The sequence below is a fragment of the Mus musculus genome, chromosome 5 (genome assembly GCF_000001635.26).
Source record: "Mus musculus strain C57BL/6J chromosome 5, GRCm38.p6 C57BL/6J".
NCBI lineage: Eukaryota > Metazoa > Chordata > Mammalia > Rodentia > Muridae > Mus > Mus musculus.
In genome coordinates this window covers 45,628,850-45,646,515 of record NC_000071.6, presented here as the reverse complement: position 1 = coordinate 45,646,515, position 17,666 = coordinate 45,628,850, and the positions used below count along the sequence as shown (strand labels likewise).

At 40.6% G+C, this 17,666-nt stretch overlaps 1 protein-coding gene and 1 long non-coding RNA gene across 2 annotated transcripts in view; one reads left to right on the top strand and one right to left on the bottom strand.

The window, feature by feature from the left end:
• Positions 1–1,046: 1,046 nt before the first annotated feature.
• On the bottom strand, positions 1,047–7,241 carry 9630001P10Rik (RIKEN cDNA 9630001P10 gene). Its single transcript, NR_102378.1, has 4 exons — positions 6,980–7,241; positions 6,170–6,227; positions 4,734–4,915; positions 1,047–3,355 (listed from the first exon to the last, which is right to left on the bottom strand). It is a non-coding gene; the product is annotated as an RIKEN cDNA 9630001P10 gene (long non-coding RNA).
• The window catches only part of Fam184b (family with sequence similarity 184, member B), a 109,797-nt gene continuing 99,145 nt past the window's right edge, over positions 7,015–17,666 (top strand). Inside the window, exon 1 of the mRNA NM_021416.3 lies at positions 7,015–7,423. Within this exon, the coding sequence (NP_067391.3) occupies positions 7,277–7,423 (147 nt within the window). The 5' untranslated portion in view covers positions 7,015–7,276. The remainder of the gene's footprint in view (positions 7,424–17,666) is intronic.

The following is a 17,666-nucleotide window of genomic DNA, read 5'->3' as shown; positions in this document are numbered from 1 at the left end:
AGATTTTATCGAAAGGACCCAGATGTAGCTGTCTCTTGTGAGACTATGCCGGGGCCTAGCAAACACAGAAGTGGATGCTCACAGTCAGCTAATGAATGGATCACAGGGCTCCCAATGGAGGAGCTAGAGAAAGTAGCCAAGGAGCTAAAGGGATCTGCAACCCTATAGGCGGAACAACATTATGAACTAACCAGTACCCCGGAGCTCTTGACTCTAGCTGCATATGTATCAAAAGATGGCCTAGTCGGCCATCACTGTAAAGAGAGGCCCATTGGACACGCAAACTTTATATGCCCCAGTACAGGGGAACGCCAGGGCCAAAAAGGGGGAGTGGGTGGGTAGGGGATTGGGGGGGGGGTATGGGGGACTTTTGGTATAGCATTGGAAATGTAAATGAGCTAAATACCTAATAAAAAATGGAAAAAAATGTCATATAAATGATGACATAAGGGAGATAAAACAAAAGCCACTTATGTAAGAATCAGATTTCACTGGCTTCTATATTATCTGGCATCCCTGTGAAAATGCTTGTACTGGCTGGTTTTGTGTGCCAACCTGACACAGGCTGGAGTTATCACAGAGAAAGGAGCTTCAGTTGAGAAAATGCCTCCATGAGATACAACTGTAAGGCATTTTCTCAATTAGTGATCAAGGGGGAAAGGACCCTTGTGGGTGGGACCATCCCTGGGCTGGTAGTCTTGGTTCTATAAGAGAGCAGGCTGAGCAAGCCAGGGGAAGCAAGCCAGTAAGGAACATCCCTCCATGGCCTCTGCATCAGCTCCTGCTTCCTGACCTGCTTGAGTTCCAGTCCTGACTTCCTTGGTGATGAACAGCAATGTGGAAGTATAAGCTGAATAAACCCTTTCCTCCCCAACTTGCTTTTTGGTCACGACATTTTTTGCAGGAATAGAAACCCTAAGATAGTGCTGATGGCATTGGAGTTGGCTTGGTGTCATTAAATACTTATTTAATTATTAGTAAGGGAAGTTCATGCATAAGTTGCCCCAAAGTTAGAACTGTTGAAGGGTTAAAGAGTAGACTTAATTACAGATCAGAGTCTTTATTGAAGAGACATGGTATTGAGTGAAAATAACTCATACTAACAATTAAATCATTTCTAATTTTCATAGTGCTGTCTTCAATTGTACGTAGAAGTGGTTGTGTTTTGTTGATCCTTATTGGTGGGCTTTTAAAGTACTTATTTTCTTCATTGAGGAAAAGGCCAATTTATAGCTCTTTTAGGGAAAAAGGTGTAGGTAGCAATGTTCCAGCAGCTAAGTTCATTTAGTTTCCATAGCAGAAAAAAAGGAGCTAGGGAGATGGCCCTATGGCTAAGAGCACTCTTATAGACAACCTTTGTCTGGTTTCTCACCCATGTCTGGTGGCTAACATCCTCCTGTAAACTCTGTCTCCAAGGGATCCAATGTCTTTTTGTGCACATACACAGACACAAATACATACAATTTAAAAATAGCAAAGATAAATGTTTAGAGAAAGAAAAAGTCTACAAATGTAGAAGACAAGTGCTGCTTTCTACACCATTCAAAGTCTAAAGGGACAACTGAAAGTAGGCATGAGGAACAAAAGTGGTGGTGCACGCCTTTAATCCCAGCACTTGGGAGGCAGAAGCAGGCGGATTTCTGAGTTCACAGCCAGCCTGGTCTACAGAGTGAGTTCCAGGACAGCCAGGGCTACACAGAGAAACCCTGTCTCGAAAAATAAAAAACAAAAACAAACAAACAAAAATTACAGAAGGCTTATTTTTCTGGAGAAACTGAACCAAACAAAACTGAGAATGGAAAGACAGGACCAAAGCTATGTTGAGGACAAGGAAACTGAGAATGCCAGTATTAAAAACATTGTGAACCTGCATGCATTCTTTACCTGGCTGTTATGGGCATGTATATCCAGACATGCCCAACCCATCCAGAAAAGATGAACAATAATTTGGCATTTAACTATTTGCTACAGTGAGACCCAAAGACTACAAACCCTGCTCATTATGACATAACTTATAGTCACTTGAAGTCAATATACACTGACAACTAAGAATCACTCAACATTTGAGGAAACTCCAACATGAAAGCTGAACATAAAGCTGCCAAAGAATCTCGGATATTCTTAGAAACATTGGAGAGCATACTACATTTATGAAATAACCAGAAAGGGCTATTGAAAAAAATTAGAATTCTAAAACTTAATGTAAAAAGTTGCACAAAATTTGGAAAATAGAACATTAAGTCATGGATATAGTAAAGAAAAGAAAATTATATCAGAATGAAATGCTCCTTGGTGACTTCCAAAATGATACCAGAAAGGACATTATTTTAGGGTTTCTGTTTATGTTGAAGAACCAGGAAAGAGGGCTGTATCATTTACTGAAATTATGCAAGGCCCAAAATCAGCCTTCACTATTTTTTTTTTGCAAAGGTTGACTTCAGCTGTAAATAAAATAGTATCAGATTCAGAAGTCAGACAAATATTAATGAGATCTTTGGCTTTTGAAAATGCTAATTCTGAATGCAAAGGGGCGATTAGGCCTTTCAAGGCAACATCAGAACCAATAGATGAATGGACTGGAAATATGGCAATATTGGATCTCATGTTTATGATGCTACTTTGATAGGAGAAATAATTTCTAAAAGTTTGAAGAAAAACAAAAACATCAGATGTTTTAATTGTGATAAGCAAGTTCATATGAAAAGAGATTGTAGGCAAGGCATTTCTAGAAATATTGTTTTTTTTTTCATAGAGATAATCCAAAAAGAAGGCCCCAGCTTTCTGGAGTATGCAGAAGGCATGGCAAAGGCCTACATTGGACTAATGAATGCAGATGAACAAAAGACAGGCAAGGTAATATTTTCTATTGGGAAAAGCCCTAGGGGCCCTCATGTCCATATTAAATTGGATTCAGGCATTCCATTCCCTGTCAGTTTTGGAAAACTCATCCACAAAGCAAATAACCTGGACCTCTGGGAGCTTCTAGAGACTGATCCACCATCCAAAAAGCATACAGAGCCTGGTTCAAGGCCCCTGACGCATATGTAGCAGAGGGCTGCCACATCTAGCCTCAGTGGGAAAGGATGTGCCTAATCCTGCAGACTTGATGCAGGCTTACAGGTTCTGTGATTCAGTCCATTATCATCATGACAGGAAGGATGGCTGCATCCAGGCAGGCATGACATTGGAGGAGCTGAGAGTTCGACATCTTCATCCAAAAGAAGTAAGGAGCAGACTGTATTCCAGGCAGCTAGGAGAGGGGTCTCAAAGCCCACCCCAACAGTGGCACATTTCTTCTAACAGGGTAACATCTAATAGTGCCCTGGACCAAACATATTGAAAGTTCCACAGGTACCTAAAGAAATGAAATTTGGCAAGTGGATATATTTCATTTCCCAGACTTTGGAAAGATAAGATATGTGTGCCATACAACAACTATGGAGAGACATTGAATAATAGGAAAAAACCCTGCTGAATTAAACCAGCCTGCATAATTTAGAGATGTGTTGATGTATATATCACATAGTGTATAATTCTTAAAACAGAAAACTGGAATTGTGTTACATTGGGGAAAAAATTTTGTCTCTATTTCCACAGGAGAAAAAAAAGCTATGGATACTATCAAGATTGATAAAGATGAGATTCAAATAGGAGCGACCTTCTGAATAAGGAGAATCAGAAAGCTTGATCATTCAGTCCAAATGAACCTATAAAGATTAACAAATGCCTTTCACTTAATCAGGAATGAAAAATGAAAAATACAAAATAATAATATTTTCAAATGATAAATTTACCAAAGGCACTCTTGCCTTGCTGGCAGGAAATGAAAAGTGGGTTTTCATAAACCACGTCTTAATTCTTGGTGTTTCTTCACAAATGTATAATGTTAAGATTATATCAAGATACATACACTCAGAATACAGCACAAAAATTTCTGATTACACAGAATTCCAAAATAGCTACTTTTATAAAGGTAAGTTAGTCCTGGTTTTCCTCAAACTTCATGTGAATGGGATCATACACTATGTGATATATTATAGTCACCTTCTTCCTTCCACATTCTACTTCAACATTATTACTGTAATGTATCATATGAATTACCACAATTCATTTACCTTTTACCAATTGTTGGCACTGGAGTTCTTACAAGTTTGAGTTATTACAAATAAAGTTGTCCTAAACATTCTATGTCTTTGTGCATGCGCACACTCATTCCTCTTGTCTTAAACCGAGGCGTCAAACTGACGTCATAAGTGATGTGTGCTTTAGTTGTAGTAAAACTGCCACACACTTTCCAAAGTGATTGTATCATTTTACTCTTCTACTAGTAAGTAACACACAAAACTTCATTTTAGCATGTATCTTTGTAAACGCTTTATATTTTGCTCATTATTTTACACATTCTGGTAAACATTTTCTTTTTATTTTATACATTCTAAGTGGTGTAGTAGCGTCTCAATTTGGTTTTAACTTATATTTCCATGATTATATTAAGCACATTTATATGATTATTAATCATAATCTATATGATTCACATATACTCTTGAAAATACCACTTCTTGTAGAAGAATATTCATTCTTTTAGTCGTTCAATAAATGTTTAAGAACCTAATAGTGGCCTGCTAAACACTATTCTAATCACTGGGGCTTTGGCAGTACGTGAAACAGGTAAGAATTCTTGCCTCAATAAAATTTTATGTTAAAGGTTTTACAGTTCATATACAGAATGTTACCTTTCTTTAAAAGAAGGCTAAGTTATTTGTCACAGTTGTATGTCTATCAAACACATGTGTTTCACCCTTTTGGAGTAGAATTATGAGAAATTTGCTTTTCTATTTAGTGAGAAGCATTTATTGCAAACAATACTTCAGGTCTGTTCCCCCTTTGGGTGTTGGAGAGTTCCATTAATTTGAATCTAGAAAAAGACCAGAAATAAAACTATATTAATGCCAGGTTCATTCCTCCCAGTGTACTCTAAAGTCAAGTGTACACTTTGCAAACCGATCATGTTACCTGTACTGAGAAAACTCTTGTGCCCGACTCTCCTTTTTCCACTGGTTTCCACACCTATTACCACTAACACAATTTTAAGGTGGGAAGCTAGAAACGATGATATTACCAAATAGTTACAGGCAGCTATTTCCAAAATTGTGGTCCTCCTAATGGTCATATTAATATTTTATATAGCCTGATTATATTTTTGCCTTAACACATTTTATTACAAAATGGCATACTCTGTGCTGTTATATTAATATACTTAATGACATCTCAGTGCAAATGTTGCCATTTTGTGACAAGGTGATCTGTTTTTGTTGTTCCTTCGGGAGAGAAGATTGAGAAACTCCGCTCCTGTCTCAGAGGGCTTGGATTTCAGGAGTTCACCACCATACCTAGTCCCAACACACATTTTAAAAAATTGTCTAATTTCTTGATATTAATGCAAGGAAGAAATGAAAGGGATGAAATGAAATTAAATAGTATGCCTTTTAGTATATAAATTGAGTAACTTGATGATGATGTAGTATTCGGGTGCTTGCACGTTAGGAGACTTGCCACCAATGTGGCAAGTGTGTGTTCACTCTCAAATACCAAGAGTCACAGGGCCACTGATGTGATAATCCAAATTAGTGAATATTTTTTTGGTTCAGTATTCTCATTCCATGAAGGCTAATTTTCTTCTCATTTGCACAGTGGTTGAATTTCTGTAAAAATGATATTATTTATATACTAAAAATAGCATTCTATAAAATTTGGAAATAAATAGGAAGCCTGTATTTAATACATGGACTCCTGTGACCCTGATCACCAAAGATTTTTGTCCCACGGAGTTGTGGGATAAGCCTAAGGTTCTCTTGGTTGCTCCTCTGGGTGCTCTGTAATGCCTGGGAGGTAGACAGGGGTTCACAGTTGTGGTATCACTGTCCCCATTTCACACCCAACTGCCGTTTGTAATCACCTGATCAAATAGTTAATTTTTCCCACCTATAAAATGAGTATTGTTATTGGAGGGCGAGAAGTTTATAAAATAAAATATATTAGCCAGGCAAAATCATAATAATGACACTATTGCCACTTCAGAAAAATCTGACCAGGATTCTGTCTTGTTTCTCAAAGTCCATTGTTCAAAACCAAAAAAAAAAGCCAGAAACGATTTTGGTTCTCTACCTACCTGCTTTCCCAGTCTAAGGGGCAACAACTTCAAAACGCAACAAGGTTCAGCCTCGGGTCTGTCTGAGGTAATGGCACAGGTTAGATGAGCTCCTTTGCTTTAACTGGGTAGGCTTGACTTTCCAGACCCATCTGGTGCCCCTTGTAACTTCCTTTCCCACTACCACCCTTTCTAGCTCTTGCAGGACTTTTTTTCCTTGTCGCTACCTCTTTCCCTACTCTGAGACCGAAATCTGGCGATGCCCCGCCCCCAACCCACCCCCAAGTTTCGGTCACTAGTGACCTTTGAGTGGACGATGTGGGGAGATCTCTAGCATCACTGAGCAGGTCCTATCCAAGGTCAGGAAGGGGGGCTTCCAATTCAGTCCCACCGTGTAGTTCTGAGGTTCCAGCTCTATTCCCACTTTGAGCTCCAGATCTCAACCTCCTAGAATCGGAGTGGTTAGCTCCCTCATCCCCACTTCTGCCCTTCAGCATCCCGCCTCCTCTCTTCACCCTCGCTCTAAGCATCAGGGCTGCAGGAATAAGACCCGCTCTCTCATCTGTCCCATCTACTACTACAGGATTTTCTAATATTTTCATTCTGATTTGCCGATCTGCTAGGGACTAAAGCCAGCATTTCTTCCTCTTGGCCTGAGCTATCCACCTCGGGCTGGATCGCTCACAGTGGAGTTGGAAGCTCCAAGCCACCCAGTTGGCCAAGGAGAGGGAAGGGAAAAAAAAAAAAAAAAAACCCTGCCCAGGGCACCGCCCCCACCTCCTGTCCCCCAACACCCCTCAGAAGCTGTCCTCTTGCAGGTATAGCCCGCACCCTCTCGGAAGCATCCGCAGATGGTAAACCTCACGTGCAAGGCGCCAGCGCTACGCTGCATGGTGCGGGTGCCCGTGAGCCAGCTAGCTCGCGAACGAGCACGAGCAGAGGAAGGTGGTGCGCGAGTGGGCCCGGGAAGGAGACACCTCCGGAAAGAGAGCCACGCGGCTGTGCTGGCAGGACTGCAGTGCCACCTCTCTGGAGAAAGCTCTCACGCCCGTGCTCGAACGCACGTGCACACGGCCAGCGGTGAGAGCGCGCGAGTCAGAGCATTTCAGTGCAGGGCTCCTTAAAGCGATGGCATCTGCCCTCAACAGCAAAATTCACCCGCCAGGAACCTGCGCGAGCTCCAAAGCCGACGCCCGCGGTGGCTCGGGCTGGAGAATGGACTGTGATCCGGAGATGCACGTGAAAATGTGCAAGAAGATCGCTCAGCTCACTAAGGTAAGGCGGGGTGCTGCGGGCAGACCAGCTGTGTGCCACAGGCACCCAGAGTAGGGGTGGGAGTGTAGAAGCACCCCAGGGGAGGACCGCACTGAATCCCCACAAACTTTGTCACAGAGACCAAAGGAAGCTGTTCTGTATCTGAGTGAAGTGACCTTCTGGAGACTGCATTTGGAAGCAGCAGACAGGATTCTTTGCCAAGGAAACTCCCGCAGCCTGCTTGCTTAGCAGGTGGGCTGTGCTTTCCCAAGGCTAGAGGGTGTGTGTGTGTGTGTGTGTGTGTGTGTGTGTGTGAGAGAGAGAGAGAGAGAGAGAGAGAGAGAGAGAGAGAGAGAGAGAGAGAGAGAGAGAGAGATCATGTTCCCTTGCCAGCCCTGTTCAAACCTTCAAACCATCATGCCTGGAATGTTGTGATTTTATTCTCTATATCTGGGGAGATCATGTGAGACCTATTTAAACACGATTCATTAATTCCTTCATTCAACAAATATTTGAATCATTTGTTGAGTGCTAGCAGTCTTTCGTGGCATCGTACTAAACCTGGAAGGAAGCCCAGGGGACTTACTGTCAAACTGACTACAGGCATGTGTTGGATCATAAATGGGAAAGGGTAGGATGCTGTGTATGCTTGTGGTAATGGAAAAGACCTTGGGAGGTCAGCCAGCCCATATCCCTACTTCATCTCAGGATCTTGGTTGAATATATCCAGTATGTATACTTGAGATGTTGCCAATGCAGGTTGTTAATCCCTGGCAATTTCCCGGTTAGGAACAACTCCGCACAGATTCCCTCCACATATCTGTAGAGATGTCTTTCCTGCAGGGTTTGAGTAGTTTAAATTGTTTACTTGGTATTTTCCATTTGGTCTCAAACTCCTAGCACAATGCCTACTAGTAAAGACTAGCTCCAGCGTTTGTCCCAGAGTATAATGAATGACATATTCTGATTTCTTTCCTAAACATCTTCCTCTTACTTTCCATACCTGCTTTTCTGAAGGATGGATGAGCATCCTTACCACACTGGAATCCAACATAGGGTGAAACAGAACAGCACTCGCTTTCTTCTCCTGACCTCCCATTGGCCTCTTCATATTCTTTGCACAAGAGCCTGTCTCCAGACAGTCGTGCCACGATATCTAACCCAAAGGTGTCTAATAGCGCCGATCAAAAACTTACTTAAGTTTCTTATATAAAAATGATTTTCGTATCTGAAAAAGCAATTATAGGATCCGACACCTTCCTTGTCTTCAAAAAGCTAAAGTTTTTGTTGTTTGTTGGTTTGTTTGTTGGAAGAGAAGCAAGATTTGAAATAGCAAGAGCAATTAAAAGCACACAACAAGAGCTATGTGTGATACTTCAAGTTATGAGTCCTATGAAAGTGGAAACAAAGCAGGGCACGGCAGTGTGTGCAGAAAGAAGGGGAAAATTATGAAAGAATTATCCTTGACTTGTGATAGTGATGATCTATGGGGTGCCTGCTCTATTTAAAAGATTGAACATCACTTTTATTTTTGTGTACGTGTGTGTCTGTACATATACCCCATTGGTGGGTGCCTATGGAAGCCAGAAGAAGATGTGGGCTTTCAGGAAGCTGGAGTTACAAGTGACTATGAGCCACCCAATGTGGTTGCTGAAAATCAAACTCAGATCCTCTGTAACAGCAGCAAATATTCTTAACCACTGGGCTATCTCACTAGTTTCATATACTGAATATTGGTGCAATAAGCCCTAGGCAGGTTCTGTTCTAGCTAGTAGAGTCATTTTGAAAAAGGGGACTCTGAACTGAGAAAAATGCCTCTATAAGATTTCCCTGTAGGCAAGTCTGTAGTTTTTAAAATTATAGTTGGTGTGTCTAGCTGACTGTGTGTGGTGCTATTCCTGGGCAGGTGGTCATGGGCACTCTAAGAAAGCAGGCTGGGTAAGCCACTGAACAGCACTCCTCCATGGCCTCTGCTTTAGTTTCTGCCTTCAGGCTCTTTCCCTGACTTCCTTGGATGATGGACTACCAATTGTAAGGAGAAATTAAACCCTTTCCTCTCCAAGTTGCTAACAGTGATAGTGTTTTATCACAGCAATAGAAACCCTAACAAAAGCGTAGCCCTTTCCTTTATGGTATGTCAAACACATAAATAGATTATTTCAATGTAACTGGGTGGTGATTCAATTCAGTAATATTTATGGATTACCTATTTTGCTAAGCCATGAAGACTCAGCAATACAGAAGGCAAACACCATCCCTGGTGCATAATCAGCAATATTTCTCAGAGTTCTCCGTTACAAATCACGATTGAGTCTTACTATGTAGTACCACTCAGTACCACTTTTCACACTAATTTCTTAAGGTGAGATTTTTGTTTCTGATAAACCACTCTTCTTTTGCCTACTATTTGTACGGTGCATATTTTCTACATTTGAACATTTAGTATTTCCATGAGCTTTTCTTTGATAGGTGAATTTAATCCAGGTGATCACAAATATTCTCCCATCATGATTTGTGGTTTTCCTTTGCTATTCTTCCCCTATGCTTTCTCCGTCTCCATTCCCATGTTCTGTAAGATTAGGAAAGATGATTTACATTCTGTGACTGGTTTGAGAGCTCGAGGCTTTATTCAACTCAGTCTCAGGACTGTCATTCATGTTTCAACTTAGCTACTTAACTATGATGTTTTCTACCAAAGGTTTTAAAGTGAATTTTCCTACAGAAGAGCTCTTTTCACCCATCAGTGTAGTCCCACGTGTATTTAGTGAACACAATTGTGTCCAGTGATTCATAAAGTCTAGCTGGAGAACAAGTCCATTTCTCATGCACATTTGAAGGTGGTCCCTATTCACACCCCCATCACTAGGCAACCTTTTATTCTTTTCTGTCCTTTTCCAAAACAATCACTTATTTAATGATTTTAGTGCATATGTGTCTGAGAAAGTATATACACACATGCTGTGTGTGCACGTGCTGATGACCAGAAGGAAACAGGAAGAGTCCTCTATCTCTCCCTGCTTATTCCTATGAGGGAGGCAAGGTCTCTCCCTGAAACAAGAGGCTCAAGTTTTTCCAGATAGGCTGGCAGCCAGCAAAATTTGGTTTTCCTTTTATTTCTACCCATTTCGGAGCTGGTGTTAGGGCTAGCTGTGTAGGTGCTGAGATTTGAACTCTTCCTCTTCTTGTGGTTGTTCAACATACACTCTTAGCCACTAAGCCGTCTCTCCCTCCAGCCCAAATATCCAGGTTTGTCTCTTATAGGTATTTCAAATAAATGAAATCATCCAATACTTAATCCTTTATTTCTGGTGTTTTCTTAGAGGACCATCCATGTCCTATCACATAATGTCACATATGCATCTATCTCTTATATAGCTATCTCAAGTTTGATTTATCATGATTTATCTTTTCACCAACTGATAATTTTGGATTCCATCTTTTCTGGTTAACATCAACAGTACTGCTATGGACATGCTAAATCCATATGCAAGTCTTTATGTGTCCTTGGATACACACTGAAAAGCAAAATCTTTCACTTTTAATGCTTATTTTTAATTTTTAATTGATGCATAAAATCTGTATGTATTTGTGGGATACAGATGTTTCAGGTACGTATTAACTCAGGGTATCAGTGTCTCCATCACCTCAACTATTTGCTGTTTCTTTGTGGTGATACTGTTCAAACTCTCTTCTAGCTATTTGGAAAGATACAATTACTTGGCATCCACCATAGTTATCCTGTAGTTCTCTGGAACATTAGAAGGCATTCCACCTACTCCAACTGTACCACTATATTCAATAACCAGTCTGCCACCTTCCTCTTTACACTTCTTAGCCTCTGGGAACTGCTATTCTACTTTCTACCTTCGTGAAATCAATTATTTTAGCTACCACATGTAAGTAAGAACATGCAGCATTGTCTTTCTGTGCCTAACTTACTGCAGTTACCCTGATACATCCAGCTCCATTCATGATGCAGTGACAGGATTTTATGCTGTTGTATGAGTGGATAGTCCTCTGCTGTGTGTAGATAACACAGTTTCTTTGTTCACCCATTAGTGGACATTTAGGTGTGTTTCGTGTCTTGGCTTTTATGACTACATCTTCATCCCTCTCTTTTTCCTTCTTGTTTCCTTTCCTAAAATGTCCTTGTCTCTAAAAATTGGATCATATTTATCTTTTAAGCTTTACTTCCTCTAAAAATAAAAGCCTTTGAAAACCTTCTTATTTTAAATGTGTTTATTATATGGTAATTTCTTTTTTCTTATCCAACTCTAGAAGTTGATATAGTAACAGGCACAAAATAGAACCTTACTAAACTTTCTCCATGTGTAGGTTGGAGAGGTGGCTCAGTGGTTAGGGGCACTATCTGCTCTTCAGCAGAGCTGGGTTGATTCCCACACCCACATAGCAGCTCACAGCCATCTGTCTCAGGGGATCTGTGAGGTTTCTGAGGCCCTCTTCTGGTCTCTGAGTGTACAGCTCACACCTGCTACAGATAGTTACATGCAGACAAAACAGCCATTGCATTAAAAAAATTCTTCCCATATATTTTGTTAAGATTTCTCTTATACTGATTCATAAGAAATATAGTGATATATCTCCTAAAATAATAAAGTCCTAGTTTTATGTACAATAACATTCTGCTGGTAGCCTAGTAAATAAATAATCAAACAATCCAAGATGCACATGAAAACCACCTTGAGAGCTTTTAACAATATAGCAGTTTGTTGGGTATTATATAGCACATGGCTGTAATATCCCTACTTGAGAAGCTGAAGGAGGGCAAAGAATTGCAAGTTCAAGCCTGTCCAGCTACATAATAAGTTGCCTAGGCACCTTAGCCTTGTCTCGGAATTTAAAAAGCCTGGGGGTATAAGTCAATGGTAGTGTGCTCACCTACCATACACAAGCCCCTAGATCGATTCCCAGTAACACACACACACACACACACACACACACACACACACCAAATGTGGTGGTGACCCTAAACTGGATCCAACCCTGGTGGTTTGACTTGAGACTTCCTAGCATTAGAGATGTTACAACCCAGTGCCAGCAGTTCTGAGTTTCCAGCTGTTTGACTTCCCATCTTGATGCTCTGTAGAGGGTGAAGACAGCCGCCCTGTAAACTTCAGAATAAACTGTTACCCTAGTAAACTGGAGAAAAGTGGGCCCTTCCCTAGCCTTCGAAGCCAGGAAGTATGGTGAGGCAATAGTAACGATGCCTTGGCAAAGGCATCCTCTATCACAGGCTGCCACTTGATTGACCCTTATGTTTTCTGGCTTAAAGGAGTACATGTTTTATTACATCCTCTGACTTGACTCCATCTCCTTCTCTGAAAATATTCTTGAGCTTGTGGGAGCTTGTTTGGGGACAGGTGTTTAAGCAGTTTGTCCTTTGAGAACTACAGATCTGTTTTAACAAGCCCACACTGTTGGAATCTTACAATTTAACAACATAACCCCTGATGTAAAGAAAGCGAGCTCACTATTCTTTGCATCATATCCATGAAACAGTATAAAGTGCTCCCTAGGCTGAGTGTCCTTAACTCCCACTAAGATGTTTCAACTTTACATTACCATTCCAGTCTTCTCCCTCCTCCCCACCCCCATCCCACAGCCATCCTTCAATCTTTTCTGCACACAGCACCAAACAGAGTGATCTCAAACCCTCTTACATCGCTGGTAGGAATACACAATGATGTAGCCACTTTGAAGAAGTGTTCAACTTTCCCCTAAATAGTTGGATAGAATGTTACATGATCCAACAATTACATTGCTGAGTACCCAAGAGAAATGAAAACAACTGTCTCCATACATATTGGTCCATGAATGTTTGTTCATAGAGATATTACTTATATTGCTAAAAATTAGAAACAAACTAAAAGTCTCTTGACCAAGAAGTAGGTGAATAAATTATATAAAATACATTGTTGGCATGTATAATTTGCTAAGGAATGCAGTTCAAATATGATATGGAGAGGAGCTAAGGGCTTTTGTCTCCTTCCTTCCTTCCTTCCTTCCTTCCTTCCTTCCTTCCTTCCTTCCTTCCTTCCTTCCTTCCTTCTTTTTTATAGTCTTACTATGTATCCCTGGCCGATGTACAACCCACTGTGTAGACCTGGCTGGTGTTAAACTCAGAGATTCTCCTCCCTGTGCCTGCTGGGTGCTGCGATTAAAGGCATGCACCACCTTACTCAGACTAAGGGTTTCATTTGAGGAAAAAAAAATGTTCTGAAGTTGAATGTGGTTATGGCTGTATAACTCAATATACTGAAAGCCGTTTAGTCATCTCTATAAGGTCTTTTATCCCCTAAAAAATAAAAAATCATTCTACTCTAGTCTCCATTGCTATCCCCACATTCTAGATAATGTTTTCAACTCTGGCCTAGATAATGTCTCAACTCCTGTTGTGACATTCTCAATGATCATTCTCACCCCTCATATTGCGGCAGGAATGAGCTTTTGCCGGGCGTGGTGGCGCACACCTTTAATCACAGCACTTGGGAGGCAGAGGCAGGCGGATTTCTGAGTTCGAGGCAAGCCCGGTCTACAAAGTGAGTTCCAGGACAGCCAGGGCTATACAGAGAAACCCTGTCTTGAAAAATTAAAAAAAAAAAAAGAATGATCTTTTAATGTGAACCAAAGCATATACTTACAGCATTTAAAACTCAATAATGGTTTCTTTTGAAGCAAAATCCCATTTTCACTTAGAATGAAATTTGTTCATCTATAATAAATTATTTACCACAATTACTTGAAGTGACTATTTCCTATGCCTAAGTCCCCTCTGCCACAACAGCCTTCTATAGCCCTTCACCTGTGAGGTCGCCTGTTGCTGTGCTTGAATGTGAAATGCTGCTCATAGGCTCGTGTGTCTGAATACTCGCTTCCCAACTTGAGGGAGTTTGGGAAAGTCATGGATCCTTTAGGAAGTAGAGCCTTGTTGGAGGAAATGGGTCACCCAGGACAGGTTTTAACATTTTATAGCTAGTCTCTACTTTCAGTTTATTCTCTGCTTTCTGAGTGTGATTGTCATGTGACTACACAGCTTCCTGTTTCCTCCTCCATGCCTTCCCTGCCTGGCGCCATGTTTTCCCCAGCCTGATTGCCTATATCCCTCTGGAAATGTAAGCCAAAATAGGCCTTTTCCACCTTAAGTTGCTTTTGTTAAGGTTATTTTATCCCAGCAACATAAAATTAAGACACTTACCATAAAGTATCTGTATTATTTTCCCAATATTGGTATCTTTCATATGTAGTCTAAGAACCCACTTGCTAGTCTTTTTTACTTCTTTGTAACACCTAATTTGATACTGAATTGGTTTTGATTGGTTGGCTGGTATGTGTGTGTGAGTGTTGTTTTGTTCGCAATGTGTTTTTCTTTTTCTTTTTTTTTTCTTTTGGTCTATCAGAAGCTTTCAGAAAGAACTTTCTTTCACATAAATAACAATTGATGTAATCTGGCATTAAATCACATAATTACAATAATAAATGAAGCTGGTATAAACAGGCAACTCTGGACAGAAGAAAATCCATTTTTCTAAATGGGGATTGCATGAAGACTTGTGAAAGATCATCTATTGTTTGCATACAGAAATAAATTACAGAAATGTTAACAGTTTACCAAGGGAAAATTGGGAAAGCCTTAAATATTCTGAATGATCACAAAGTTTCCTTGAAATTTTGCCAGCATTTCAGTTGATTCTAGTTTTTCCTCACTATAGTCAGTAATATGACTTTCTTATTAACTCTTTTGACTCTTGATTCTCTGTCATTGCACACCTGTCATATTCTTTCCTGGAGGTTGACTCCTTTATCGAGCTTAACATTGTTACAGGTAGATGCCTGTGAAGATGAGGAAGATAGAAATGAAACAGCATAGAAGGAAAAATATTTAATGGCATTTCAAACAATCTGATGGCAAACAATCAGGCATTATTCAATGCCTGATTTCTTCACTATAAAGCTCACCTTAAAAAAAAAAAAGACATTTATTACAACTCTCTTCTCTCTCAGAAATCTAAACACAAAAACAGACCCCTAAGAGACTCTACAGTTACAGAGACAATAGCATCATTTTGTTGTTGTTTTGTTTTGTTTTTTGATACAGGGTGTACTGGCTGGTTTTGTGTGTCAACTTGACACAAGCTGGAGTTATCACAGAGAAATGAGCTTCAGTTGGGGAAATGCCTCCTTGAGATCCAGCTGTGGGACATTTTCTCAATTAGTGATCAAGGGGGAAGGGCCCCTTGTGGGTGGGACCATCCCTGAGCTGGTAGTCTTGGTTCTATAAGAGAACAGGCTGAGCAAGCCAGGAGAAGCAAGCCAGTAAAGAACATCCCTCCATGGCCTCTACATCAGCTGAGTAGGACAGGTATACAATTTCTGACTGTTTAATGGGCCCTTTTAAAAACTACTTAGTATATTGTGAGCTTCAGGAAATGAGACTATACCTGGTACGTCTCTAGGGTAATTTGAAGTATCAGAGAAACAAATGCCTTCCTCGTATTTCAGAGGCCCAATAAAAGCAAGCATACTACCAAGTATATGTGAGGCAAGTCACTGACCTAGGTCTCTCCAGAAAACCTTTTTCTTAGCTACAGATCATTAAAGAAATAGAAAGACCTACTTTTGCATTATTTGGCATTATCAAGAACAGTGTTGGCCGGGCGATGGTGGCACACGCCTTTAATCCCAGCACTTGGGAGGCAGAGGCAGGTGGATTTCTGAGTTCGGGGACAGCCTGGTCTACAGAGTGAGTTCCAGGACAGCCAAGACTACACAGAGAAACCCTGTCTCGAAAAAACAAAAACAAACAAACAAACAAACAAATAAACAAAAAACCAAACAAAAAAACCAGTGTCTTCCCCAAACTTCTGAGGTGTAACAAATGTCTTAAAAACAGAAAAGTTTTTTTCCTAAGAATATATTTCCCCAGCTGAATTCTGAAAGAGCACTGTATAACTTTTCTCTTTGACCTCAAGACTCTTGCTTCATTGAAATGCATGCCTGTAAGATCACTCAGCTTTCCTTCTTGCTGTATTCTCAGTGGATATTGTTTTCTCTTGATACTGACTATAGAAGATTAAAAAAAGTCACACACACACACACACACACACACACACACACACACACACGGTCCATTTCAAATCCCTATGACGGCTACCTTATTAGGAAAAAAAGAGCATTTGTAGATGTAATGAAGCAATGAGATGAGATAGAATTGTGTTATTTGACTGGTGCTTAAATTCAATGACAAGCATCCTTATTAGAGAAAGACAAAGGATGAGTGTGGTGGTTTGATAGGTTTGGCCCCCAGAGACTCATGCTTGAAAGGATTGACTCATAGGAGGTGTGGACTTATTGGAGTAGGTGTGATCTTGTTGGAGCAAGTTTGTCACTGTATGGGTGGTCTATGCTCAAGCTCTGCCCAATATGGAAAAAGAGCCTCCTCCTGGCTGCCTACAGATCCAAATATAGAACTCCTAGCTCTTCCAGCTCCAAGTCTGCCTACAGGATGCCCTGCTTCACACCATGATCATATTGAACTGAACCCTTGAACCTGTAATTTAGTTAGTTCCCAACTAAATGTTTGCCTTTATAAGAGTTGCCTTGGTCATGCTGTCTCTTCACAGCATTAAAACCATAACATAATGATTTAAGACAGAATAGGAGAATAAGGTCCAGAGGAGAAGGGCATGTGAAAACTGGGGCAGGATTGTAGAGATAGGCCACAGATCAAAGAATGCCTGCAGCCACCAGGCATACTCTGTCCTTGTGAGGCTCAGAAGGGAGGAAATCCTGAAGTAATGTGGACGTTTGACTTCTGGTTCCTAGAATTCTGAGAGAATAAAGTTATTATTTTAATCTAGCAAGTGTGAGATATTTTGATGTGGCAACCACAGGAAACAGCCAGCCTGATACATCACTCTGTTATCACCAAAGGCTTCTTCCTTCTCACATCACCGCTGAAATTCCCTAGGTGTCATTAGAATTAGTTTGAGAACTCACATTTTAAGTAAGCTCCAAGGTGATACTGCAGACTGTAGTTTGACCATTTTCTGAGACGATCAAGGTTTTTGTTGTTCTTCTTGTTGTTTGTATGGCTGTTGGTTTGATGTGGTTTGATTTTTACCTTCAACCTCTTGAAACTACCAACAGCTTCTAACACACTGCTGCTGGGAACTCATTCAACAGCATGAACTGATAACTTTGAGCTGCCAGATGAGGAAGTTTTTAATACATCTTTAGGACCACC